Source organism: Haliotis rufescens, unplaced genomic scaffold (assembly GCF_023055435.1).
Source record: "Haliotis rufescens isolate VD_foot unplaced genomic scaffold, xgHalRufe1.0.p SCAF_4, whole genome shotgun sequence".
Lineage (NCBI taxonomy): Eukaryota > Metazoa > Mollusca > Gastropoda > Lepetellida > Haliotidae > Haliotis > Haliotis rufescens.
Window position 1 is genome coordinate 4,275,365 of NW_025964112.1, and position 13,466 is coordinate 4,288,830.

At 39.4% G+C, this 13,466-nt stretch overlaps 1 protein-coding gene across 2 annotated transcripts in view; it reads right to left on the bottom strand.

The window, feature by feature from the left end:
* Positions 1-2,629: 2,629 nt before the first annotated feature.
* LOC124142992 (cytochrome P450 3A29-like) overlaps positions 2,630-13,466 on the bottom strand; it is a 29,747-nt gene continuing 18,910 nt past the window's right edge. The window contains exons 11-15 of one of the 2 annotated variants that reach the window (XM_048381969.1): positions 13,303-13,391; positions 12,282-12,419; positions 10,772-10,853; positions 4,545-4,613; positions 2,630-3,897 (exon numbers count right to left, since the gene is read on the bottom strand). In XM_048381969.1, coding sequence (XP_048237926.1) covers positions 3,820-3,897; positions 4,545-4,613; positions 10,772-10,853; positions 12,282-12,419; positions 13,303-13,391 — 456 coding nt within the window. In that variant the 3' untranslated portion in view covers positions 2,630-3,819. Of the gene's footprint in view, positions 3,898-4,544; positions 4,614-8,777; positions 10,046-10,702; positions 10,854-12,281; positions 12,420-13,302; positions 13,392-13,466 lie in introns of those variants that run through there. The other variant, XM_046511766.2, reaches the window with a different exon arrangement.

Here is a 13,466-nt window from a genome sequence, read left to right on the forward strand (position 1 = left end):
GCCTTCTATGAGCCCATTAAGCACACGCTCCGTCTCCTATTATCCCTCTTACATACACTTAATGCCTTCTTGTTGGCTTCTCTGCCCATCATGCAGGTACAATACTTCTGTTGTTATTCTTAACCCAAGCTTGTTAATCTCTCCCATGTAAGTACACTGTGTTACTGTTAATCCTACACCTACTGTACCATATATAATTCTGTACCTAAAGACATGTCCATTCCTATTCCTCTTTTGTACTGGATTCCAAAGCTCCATCAAAATCACACCAAATCTGAATCAGTCGATCGGCCAGCAGCTTTCGTTGAGAAATATTGAATGTTGATTGAGAGATCTGGTAGCTGTGATTGGATGATCTTGTGTGAAATTTGTTGATGTTTTCAAATGAACATACATTGAGTAAATTAAAACAGACCAAGTTTTTTTTCAAATATTTAGTGTTGTCCTTTTGAACAGGATAACTAATCCTGATTGTGACCATGGCAATGTTTTCGAGCAGGTGACTTTTGGCGCGGGACTGGGGTTGGTGTGTTTAACTTCCTGTACTCGTAAAAGAAACTTGCTACGCTAGCCAAAAATTGTTTTTATTGTAGCCTTAAGGCCAGACTGTGCACACGTGGAAATGTAGTGGCTTTTGAATGCCTGCTAGTTATTTGTGTATATATTCATACATACAAATACACACACACACACACACACACTCAGACAAAAAAGCCTCAATGTAGAATTGGCGAATTGGGTAGAGTACCACTAAGCATTAAAATTGCTAAACGAGCCATACCATACTGGTGTAAGTAAGTATTACCTAATCCAAAGAATAAGATTACATCATTTACGTTGAAACGCAACAAGCTTGGTCATATTTATCCCTGGCTAATAGTTACTTCTCTCTGATCATATTTCTAAACCTTTACTGTTTTTGGAACTGGTAACCACACCTACCAATAGAAACAGGCCGATGAGAAACTATACCACGAGAACAAAGGATATGTATATTGTGTGACTAACAAGTAATTGGTGACGAGTTCCACTATTAATTCAGCTGTAATACACCTTTACCCTTACGTACTGAATGTGTTAATGAATACTAGACACACTGGCCAAACATAGTTAAATATCGTAAACTGTTCACAATTAATGGCAAAGTAAGTACTTAAGAAAACTGTCAAAGTTCCTCAGACATTTGAATGCTATACTGTGACGTATTCTACAATATTGACTTTTGCGGGTGACCTCGCTTAGGTGAACACTACCTAGCTGACTGTCTTTGATACATGTCCTGCAGTGTGTGTGTGTGTGTGTGTGTGTGTGTGTGTGTGTGTGTGTGTGTGTGTGTGTGTGTGCGCGTGATTGCGTGACTGCTTGTGGTGTGTGTGGGCGTGTGCGTGTATGTTGTATGTTTGTGTGTGGTGTGCGCGTGCATGCGTGCGTATGTGTGTGTTTATGAAATAAACGACGAGTAAGAGTGTTTTTATCGTACAAAATACACTGCTGGGAGAATAGACCATGATTGGCGGGGCTCTGAGTTGTCTTCTCCCAGTCTGCAATAAGCAACGACCACGAGCTGGAATATTGCTACTTTAAATTACAAACAAATATAGAAGACGTTAGGCGATTGCGTTTTGGGATGGTAAATATCATGTTTTATGAATATCCACAATGTATTTGCGAGCTAAATACATAGTGTTTATTCCTGATATACAATACTTTGTATATATAGCATTTCATTGAATATGAATATTGACGAATCAGCAAATAATCCTTACCACGTCTAAGCTAAACTGCTGACAATTTTCAACACAATGTCAGTATATTGTAAGCACTTCTTTAAATGCTTATAAGAAAAGATTTCATTTGTAAATAAAAGCGACAAAAGCATAATCCTAATCAGAAGAAAATTCTTCCATTTAAAGTATCTTGTGCGATTCCGACTATATCATACGCATGTGTTTATCAATCACTATCAAAGAGAAGTGGTCAAACTTCAGAGATAGCTGGTCTTGATGTAATGTCAGATGACATGTGAGATGATAGACACGTGCTCTCTCCACTTATATAGTCAAACTAGCTTCCAGCACTTTCTACACAGTGCTTGACCAGTCCAGTGTCACTAGAACATCACAGAATATTCGACATGTTTCTATAACGTTTGACATCCATCGTTGTTCTTCCGGGAGTTTACAGAGAATTTAGCATCTAAATATAATAACTTCCTCACCACCGCTTACATTAAATAGTACTACATTCCATAACTAATCATTGTCCAAATACAATGCATTGAACTTCTACTGAATCTAAACAGGAACAATGTAACACGGTCACAACCATTGTTCAATAATAAATTACACTGGCAGATAACAAAAGAATAATGATCTGCAACTCTTTTTTCGAGAAAATGTTATTAATCAAATTCAACATTACAATGCTGAATATTATTTTCTCTTGCCTAATCAACACGGCCTAATGTATACCATATTTTAGATGTGCACTGGAACAAAATGAATACACTTCACTGTATTTTACAAATATTATCAATATCAATAATGTCTAATACACACTCCGTTCTTCACTCTTATAACACAAATATTCATGACGACGGTTTTCAGTCAGCACAATGAACAGACAACTGTTTTGGTTTCATCATGTTTATTTAGTTTAATTCGTTTATAATCCAACTTGAACAATAAACAACCAACTAGGCATTAGGGTCCGGGAGCCGCTTTAATGTTAGTTCTGACTAGCCTTAAGTCGGCACATTGAACTCCATGTTTGGATGTTACAGGATAATAAGATATCTCCCAGCCCAGATAATAAAAGGTGAAACCATGCATGAGGATTGAAACATGGTAAAAGACGGTAGGGGGTTACCAATTTAACATACATTCTCATAACCTGAAGCCTTGTTATATTGTGATATCCCATGTATGCATCGCCTATCCAACATCCAAAATATTGGATTACTTACCCTGGAAGACCAACATGAAAGGCCCCGCCTCTACCGAAGTAATACCCTGTAATATGATCTGACAGGCCTTTCGAGTTGATAATAGGGGCGAGAGGGGCACGCCAGCTCGGCCAAAGGCAGGTAAGACGGGCGAACTGCCTCGGCTTGGGTCGGGCGAGAGGGGCGCGCCAGTTCGGCCGGCTCGGCTTGGGTCGGGCGAGACGGACAGCGGCGCCTCGGTTTGGAATTGGCAAGACGGTTCTGCTGGGCCACACTCACTACACTCAAATAATGAACATATCTACTCGGGAGCAAAGTGAAATGTGTTATGAGATGCTATGGCCTATCACAGAGTGGGCAAAACGGATTAGGCAAAGATAATTGATTTTATTAAAAATTTTGGACATATATTATTTGTAAGATAAACACGTCACATATATCTTAATGTAGTATTGACATTAAGTAAGTATAACTATCTGGCATACACTGTGCAATTCAATGCACCGACACTAGAATATGCATTATCATGTTCCTGTTTGAAACATGGTTGTATTATATCACATCACAATTCACTGTCACACATTTACCTTATATCAAATCAATTGTTATTATGCCTTGATCTTTTGGAAAATATTCTTCATTACACGGTTCTCTACACGGCGAATTGCAGTGCACTATACGACTGGGCCACAAGTGACCCCTCTTCGTGATACAGTTTTATAAATGATACAATGGGTTCTCTACACGGCGAATTGCAGTGCACTATACAGTGGGCCACAATTGACCCCTCTTCGTGATACAGTTTTATAAATGATACAATGGGTTCTCTCCATATTATTGACAATGCATGACCTGCTGGTGACGGTCTGCCTTGCTCAGCACCTGGGAGATAATTTCAGTCTGATGTCCTTTTCTGTCTGAAGAAGGTTGCCTGTCGTAAACGTCAATACTTCCTGTGAACAAACAAATGTATGAAAAGTAGTGAGCGTTCTATACGTTGACAAAAACCTAAATATTATGACTGAGTTTTTACGAACATGGTGATATGAACAGCACAATATCATGCTGGTGCAGGTATGGCCATCTTGATGAACAATAAATTGAGATAATTAAGATACGCAAAATTATCCAAAAGACGTACAAAGATGGTACTTGTTGTTACCTTGCCATTCATTAAGGAGCTAAAGCAAGGACTGGTTGGTTCGGAGTCAGAATACTGTGTCTAAGTGGGGTATTCATGTTACACTGCATCATTGTATCTCAGTGAGCTAGTATTATCAAGCCAGCATTAGTCCGGGCTAGTACAAACACACACACACACACACACACACACACACACACACACACACACACGTTCTTACACGTCGCTATACAAGTGCAACAATCTTGGACGCGACGTTGGACCCAATGTTACCTGACCTCACCTCCTTTACCTCTAATGTAACCTTCTCATCTTTGTTTCATGTGAGATGAACATTGAAATATTTCTGGTTTCGGTGTTTTGATTCCTAATGCTTATGATGATGATGAATATGATGAATGTTAAGATGATAAAGACGACGAAAAATATGATAATAATGAATACAGGACTGAATTGTACCTGTGTGTCTGGCATACGTTCAAACTTCACAGTTCTCAGAACATGAACAAGGGCTATTTTAACCTCCACCAGAGCAAGCCGCATCCCAATACAGATTCTTCACATCTTCATAAAATGATACCGTGGAATGTCCACGATTTATCCAACACAGTCCAACACACAAATTATAGTTCTAAATCTCTGGACGAGAACGAAATACGTTTGTCGTGATGCATATGAGCAGTGTAAATGAACAAGAAACATAATATGTGTTCGGGCACCAATCGTTATCCTGTGGTGTGCGGTATGTCTGCAGTTTATAAATAGCATTTCTCACAATATATACAGCAATCGGTGATTTCAACAATGTTTTTCTTCGTTGTGTTCGTCTTGCCTCATCTGGAATCTGGATGACAACGATCGTGTAAAAAACCCTGGTAATGGTCAAAAATATTTTCAAGTGATCAAAGTGGTTTCTTGTCGTTTTTTCATTGCCCCGTAGCAATGTATTTTGGCAAAGTCTCACTTGTCCGATGAAGCTCCTCATGCCGAAGTAACTCGATCCGTGAAACTTGGCGGGTCCCAGTGACCCAGATCCCTGTTGATTGGCATGCCAAGTGTCATTTGCATAAGGCCATCCATATTCAAGCCTCAACTAATCAGAGAGTGGGGGGTCGAAATAAAATATATGACTTATCAAAAAATGTCTTTCAATAATTGTGTAATTTATTTAATGACATTTTAAAAAAGGTTCAACACTTGGTACTAGAATCTAGTCTATGAATTAATCTATGATGTAGATAGATTCGCCTTTTTTCGGAAACGAATTTTTAATAAACATGGGAACAAAGATAAAGTTGACCTGGTTCTTTTATGACGGTGCAATTGTAGATCACGTTAATTCTGTCATGTGCGTGAAAATGGGTTTCAACATTACTTTCATCAAGCTTACATTCAGGTCGCTGGCTACTTCAGCAGTAGTGTCTTGTCTCGAAGCTCAAAGCAACAATGTTTCTCTCAGATACATTTTTCTCTCCATCCATGACGAACATCTGTCATAATGTCAATGCCTCAACAATCTTCCTTGGCAGTTCAACAATGTAATACACACAGCCTCATTCACGGCGTCATCGCAAAGATTCCTTCCAAATACCCACCACGTGATCAGGGTTACGACCTTGGGATAAATTGATAAATTATTTTGCATTTTTAGAAAAGATTTTTTTCGTGAATATTATTATTAAAAAATATCTTTAATAAATAAAATACTTTTTCATTGCACTGGGTTTTTCTTTTATTACTTTCGTTTGTGTTTACATTGTCAGTCTTTGTTCGAAACTGAAACACCGCCACCTTGCGGGCTATTTATAGTCAGGGTTGGGCTTTAAGACCGACACCATGGCAAAACCCCTATACAGTACCAGACCCTAAACCAAGAGCAACGCCAATGAACCCTTTCCATGATCATAAGACATTTCTGTTTAAAACTGAGACCATGTTACGATTCCAACTACATCACAACCATGTGTTTAATGAATTACTATCAAATAGTGATGATACGAAAATGAATTGTTTGATAGGCATTTGTGTGAAGTTGAAAGGCTAGACCAAGACTATTTCATTCCATGCGCCTTCTATGAGCCCATTAAGCACACGCTCCGTCTCCTATTATCCCTCTTACATACACTTAATGCCTTCTTGTTGGCTTCTCTGCCCATCATGCAGGTACAATACTTCTGTTGTTATTCTTAACCCAAGCTTGTTAATCTCTCCCATGTAAGTACACTGTGTTACTGTTAATCCTACACCTACTGTACCATATATAATTCTGTACCTAAAGACATGTCCATTCCTATTCCTCTTTTGTACTGGATTCCAAAGCTCCATCAAAATCACACCAAATCTGAATCAGTCGATCGGCCAGCAGCTTTCGTTGAGAAATATTGAATGTTGATTGAGAGATCTGGTAGCTGTGATTGGATGATCTTGTGTGAAATTTGTTGATGTTTTCAAATGAACATACATTGAGTAAATTAAAACAGACCAAGTTTTTTTTCAAATATTTAGTGTTGTCCTTTTGAACAGGATAACTAATCCTGATTGTGACCATGGCAATGTTTTCGAGCAGGTGACTTTTGGCGCGGGACTGGGGTTGGTGTGTTTAACTTCCTGTACTCGTAAAAGAAACTTGCTACGCTAGCCAAAAATTGTTTTTATTGTAGCCTTAAGGCTAGACTGTGCACACGTGGAAATGTAGTGGCTTTTGAATGCCTGCTAGTTATTTGTGTATATATTCATACATACAAATACACACACACACACACACACACTCAGACAAAAAAGCCTCAATGTAGAATTGGCGAATTGGGTAGAGTACCACTAAGCATTAAAATTGCTAAACGAGCCATACCATACTGGTGTAAGTAAGTATTACCTAATCCAAAGAATAAGATTACATCATTTACGTTGAAACGCAACAAGCTTGGTCATATTTATCCCTGGCTAATAGTTACTTCTCTCTGATCATATTTCTAAACCTTTACTGTTTTTGGAACTGGTAACCACACCTACCAATAGAAACAGGCCGATGAGAAACTATACCACGAGAACAAAGGATATGTATATTGTGTGACTAACAAGTAATTGGTGACGAGTTCCACTATTAATTCAGCTGTAATACACCTTTACCCTTACGTACTGAATGTGTTAATGAATACTAGACACACTGGCCAAACATAGTTAAATATCGTAAACTGTTCACAATTAATGGCAAAGTAAGTACTTAAGAAAACTGTCAAAGTTCCTCAGACATTTGAATGCTATACTGTGACGTATTCTACAATATTGACTTTTGCGGGTGACCTCGCTTAGGTGAACACTACCTAGCTGACTGTCTTTGATACATGTCCTGCAGTGTGTGTGTGTGTGTGTGTGTGTGTGTGTGTGTGTGTGTGTGTGTGTGTGTGTGCGCGTGATTGCGTGACTGCTTGTGGTGTGTGTGGGCGTGTGCGTGTATGTTGTATGTTTGTGTGTGGTGTGCGCGTGCATGCGTGCGTATGTGTGTGTTTATGAAATAAACGACGAGTAAGAGTGTTTTTATCGTACAAAATACACTGCTGGGAGAATAGACCATGATTGGCGGGGCTCTGAGTTGTCTTCTCCCAGTCTGCAATAAGCAACGACCACGAGCTGGAATATTGCTACTTTAAATTACAAACAAATATAGAAGACGTTAGGCGATTGCGTTTTGGGATGGTAAATATCATGTTTTATGAATATCCACAATGTATTTGCGAGCTAAATACATAGTGTTTATTCCTGATATACAATACTTTGTATATATAGCATTTCATTGAATATGAATATTGACGAATCAGCAAATAATCCTTACCACGTCTAAGCTAAACTGCTGACAATTTTCAACACAATGTCAGTATATTGTAAGCACTTCTTTAAATGCTTATAAGAAAAGATTTCATTTGTAAATAAAAGCGACAAAAGCATAATCCTAATCAGAAGAAAATTCTTCCATTTAAAGTATCTTGTGCGATTCCGACTATATCATACGCATGTGTTTATCAATCACTATCAAAGAGAAGTGGTCAAACTTCAGAGATAGCTGGTCTTGATGTAATGTCAGATGACATGTGAGATGATAGACACGTGCTCTCTCCACTTATATAGTCAAACTAGCTTCCAGCACTTTCTACACAGTGCTTGACCAGTCCAGTGTCACTAGAACATCACAGAATATTCGACATGTTTCTATAACGTTTGACATCCATCGTTGTTCTTCCGGGAGTTTACAGAGAATTTAGCATCTAAATATAATAACTTCCTCACCACCGCTTACATTAAATAGTACTACATTCCATAACTAATCATTGTCCAAATACAATGCATTGAACTTCTACTGAATCTAAACAGGAACAATGTAACACGGTCACAACCATTGTTCAATAATAAATTACACTGGCAGATAACAAAAGAATAATGATCTGCAACTCTTTTTTCGAGAAAATGTTATTATTCAAATTCAACATTACAATGCTGAATATTATTTTCTCTTGCCTAATCAACACGGCCTAATGTATACCATATTTTAGATGTGCACTGGAACAAAATGAATACACTTCACTGTATTTTACAAATATTATCAATATCAATAATGTCTAATACACACTCCGTTCTTCACTCTTATAACACAAATATTCATGACGACGGTTTTCAGTCAGCACAATGAACAGACAACTGTTTTGGTTTCATCATGTTTATTTAGTTTAATTCGTTTATAATCCAACTTGAACAATAAACAACCAACTAGGCATTAGGGTCCGGGAGCCGCTTTAATGTTAGTTCTGACTAGCCTTAAGTCGGCACATTGAACTCCATGTTTGGATGTTACAGGATAATAAGATATCTCCCAGCCCAGATAATAAAAGGTGAAACCATGCATGAGGATTGAAACATGGTAAAAGACGGTAGGGGGTTACCAATTTAACATACATTCTCATAACCTGAAGCCTTGTTATATTGTGATATCCCATGTATGCATCGCCTATCCAACATCCAAAATATTGGATTACTTACCCTGGAAGACCAACATGAAAGGCCCCGCCTCTACCGAAGTAATACCCTGTAATATGATCTGACAGGCCTTTCGAGTTGATAATAGGGGCGAGAGGGGCACGCCAGCTCGGCCAAAGGCAGGTAAGACGGGCGAACTGCCTCGGCTTGGGTCGGGCGAGAGGGGCGCGCCAGTTCGGCCGGCTCGGCTTGGGTCGGGCGAGACGGACAGCGGCGCCTCGGTTTGGAATTGGCAAGACGGTTCTGCTGGGCCACACTCACTACACTCAAATAATGAACATATCTACTCGGGAGCAAAGTGAAATGTGTTATGAGATGCTATGGCCTATCACAGAGTGGGCAAAACGGATTAGGCAAAGATAATTGATTTTATTAAAAATTTTGGACATATATTATTTGTAAGATAAACACGTCACATATATCTTAATGTAGTATTGACATTAAGTAAGTATAACTATCTGGCATACACTGTGCAATTCAATGCACCGACACTAGAATATGCATTATCATGTTCCTGTTTGAAACATGGTTGTATTATATCACATCACAATTCACTGTCACACATTTACCTTATATCAAATCAATTGTTATTATGCCTTGATCTTTTGGAAAATATTCTTCATTACACGGTTCTCTACACGGCGAATTGCAGTGCACTATACGACTGGGCCACAAGTGACCCCTCTTCGTGATACAGTTTTATAAATGATACAATGGGTTCTCTACACGGCGAATTGCAGTGCACTATACAGTGGGCCACAATTGACCCCTCTTCGTGATACAGTTTTATAAATGATACAATGGGTTCTCTCCATATTATTGACAATGCATGACCTGCTGGTGACGGTCTGCCTTGCTCAGCACCTGGGAGATAATTTCAGTCTGATGTCCTTTTCTGTCTGAAGAAGGTTGCCTGTCGTAAACGTCAATACTTCCTGTGAACAAACAAATGTATGAAAAGTAGTGAGCGTTCTATACGTTGACAAAAACCTAAATATTATGACTGAGTTTTTACGAACATGGTGATATGAACAGCACAATATCATGCTGGTGCAGGTATGGCCATCTTGATGAACAATAAATTGAGATAATTAAGATACGCAAAATTATCCAAAAGACGTACAAAGATGGTACTTGTTGTTACCTTGCCATTCATTAAGGAGCTAAAGCAAGGACTGGTTGGTTCGGAGTCAGAATACTGTGTCTAAGTGGGGTATTCATGTTACACTGCATCATTGTATCTCAGTGAGCTAGTATTATCAAGCCAGCATTAGTCCGGGCTAGTACAAACACACACACACACACACACACACACACACACACACACACACACACACACACACACGTTCTTACACGTCGCTATACAAGTGCAACAATCTTGGACGCGACGTTGGACCCAATGTTACCTGACCTCACCTCCTTTACCTCTAATGTAACCTTCTCATCTTTGTTTCATGTGAGATGAACATTGAAATATTTCTGGTTTCGGTGTTTTGATTCCTAATGCTTATGATGATGATGAATATGATGAATGTTAAGATGATAAAGACGACGAAAAATATGATAATAATGAATACAGGACTGAATTGTACCTGTGTGTCTGGCATACGTTCAAACTTCACAGTTCTCAGAACATGAACAAGGGCTATTTTAACCTCCACCAGAGCAAGCCGCATCCCAATACAGATTCTTGGACCATATCCGAAAGCCAGGAAGGACAGCGGATTGGACTTTTCATCATGTCTGAAAATTGCAGTAAATGAAATAATGTCAGACTGCGGGCTGTGTCGGACAGATATTATATTTTAGTCACATATCTTTCATTATCATATAATGGGTAGGTTTCTCGGCAGGATAAAGCCAACGGATAAAAACGATATTCGCTGGGGTCATATGCGGATAGAGATGCAATTATCAAAGGTCAAGAAGGGACTACTTTCACTGTTTATAAACAAACATGGCGTCGCCCTCGTCATTCGGCGATCCATTCAGAATTAACCATCGGGAATCTGGATAAACTACAGGGATAATTGCTATCATTATCAAAAGAACAGTCTAATATACTGAAAATCAGAGTCTAACCGTGACGTAGCTAAGGCATTTTATAAGTTCTTACAACTTTGGAGATATAAATTTCGAAACAATTTTGTGAGGGCACGAGGCCTAGCCAAGCGGGATCAGTAGCCATATCTGTGCTTGTAGACCTCTGCGGCTAGAAACCTTCTCCACAAATTAAAATAGTTGGATTTGGCCGAAATATGTTTGAATTGTTTCCTTGTTTCGTTTTGTCGCTGTGTGTACATCTAACTACACTTCTTAACGTTATGACAGGACAGACCGACTGTCATCAACGTCTGACCGTGGCCGTGACGCCTTATAGACTAGGGTTAGAGTAGCTTCCCTTTGACAAAGGGCAGTTACTCTAGCGGACAGACCGATGAATTGCGGCGAAAGGCAATTAAAAACAATTGTAGTTTTGCGTATTTGTTGGTTCGCCACTGTATAAGAAACAGATTCCAGTTGGAACTATATTGGCTACTGTCACTGTCCGACTGACACATCACTTACCCTGTGACGTTATAAATATTAATGCGCGTTTTCCAGGAAAACTCGCAATGTTTCTGTAATGTTTGTGAGAGAGGGAAATTAAAGAATTACAGGATTAAAAAATGACATTACATGATAAAGAGGTTATCACGCTTGTGTGTTTGAGGATGGCATATATTCTGTATTAGGAATAAACACTATGTATTTAGCTCGCCGAGGCTCGCAAAATACAACGTTTATGCCTAATGCAGTATATTTACCATCCCCAAACACACTCGCTTGATAATCTCAATTTATATTCAATCTAAAATTTAAATATCTTTATCTTAATCTTTGTTAACACAATATGATTATGAACTTTGGTATTCCTTGTTTGCAGACCCAGTCTGACTACAAACAAAGCAAACTGAGCTCAGAAAGGGGGGTCTGTTTTCATAATGATGGATGCTGACACAAACTGTTAATAGTGTCCATGTGTGTGTATCAAGGTGCATGTATGTGTAGACAGACAGACAGACAGACGTGTGTGCCATGTCCCACTGCTAGTTTTAGGGTGGGTGAGCAGCTGCCTGGAGGAGAGTCACTACGGCAATATCATCAGATACATCTGATGGATAGCATTACCTTTCTGGTTTGAAGGACTCTGGATCCTTGAAGAGCTGAGGGTCTCTTTGCATGGCGAATGCAGGTATAAAGACAGTTTGACCCTCAGTGATTTTCAAGCCTTTGATCTGAATATTCTCAGAAGCTCTGCGATGTAATCTGAAATAGACGAATTATGAATACGCATTTGGACTTCTGATGTTGTAATGGGGAGAGATATGTTCTCAATATTGTATTCCAGTGCTCCAGTAATGTTTCGTCGGACACGTGTTTATTAAGCTTATCCAGCAGTGGTACAGATCAGTTTGACAAACGCTGAATGCTGACCATCATTGGTTGCTTTAAAACGAACTTCGCCAAATCATCGCCTTTCCAAAAATGTCCGATAACTTATCAAACACCTGTGCCTCTACCTCATCTGATGAGATATTGATATGTACTTCAAGTCTCGCGATGTCACCTTCAGCTTTGGCATATATCTACAGCTGCATTTGTGGTACTATATTGGTGAAATATGTCCGTATCATATAACAATTGCATTCAAAAGACAAAGACAAATGTGTTAATGGCGTAACCCTTGCTATGAACTTGGTAGTGACCTTAACCTTACTCCTTCAGATGCAACAACTTGTACGTACGGGAACGCGGACCTGTGCCTACCGCACAAGTTAAAAATCAGGTGAAGTTAAGCAACGTTGGTCGCAAAGATTACGTGTAGTTGGTCAGCTTAACTTTTGAGGGTTTCTAGGGCTTCCGCCCTGCCCCACACTGAAGCACGTGTTCGTTCGTTTGTTGCCTAACGCCGCACTCAGCAATATTCCAGCTACATGACAGCGATCTGTAAATAATCCAGTCTGAACCAGACAATCCAGTGACTGATATCATGGGCATCAGTTTACACAAATGGGATACGATGACTGCATCAACCAAGTCAACGAGCCTAACCATCAGATCCCGTTAGTCGCCATTTACGCCAAGCATGGATTGTGGAGACCTATTCTACACCGGATCTTCACGGGTCTTGTAACTGTTGTACACGTACGCAGTAGCTGGTGGGTAGAGTCGGAGCGTCTCGGTGATGACGTTGTCCAGATACTTCAGTTTCCCTATGTTGTCGTAGTTGGGTTCCTCCTGGGGAAAAGAAAACTTCTTTCAACAATCGGACATCTGTTCCTGAACAGGTATAACTATTATCCTGCCCCAAGG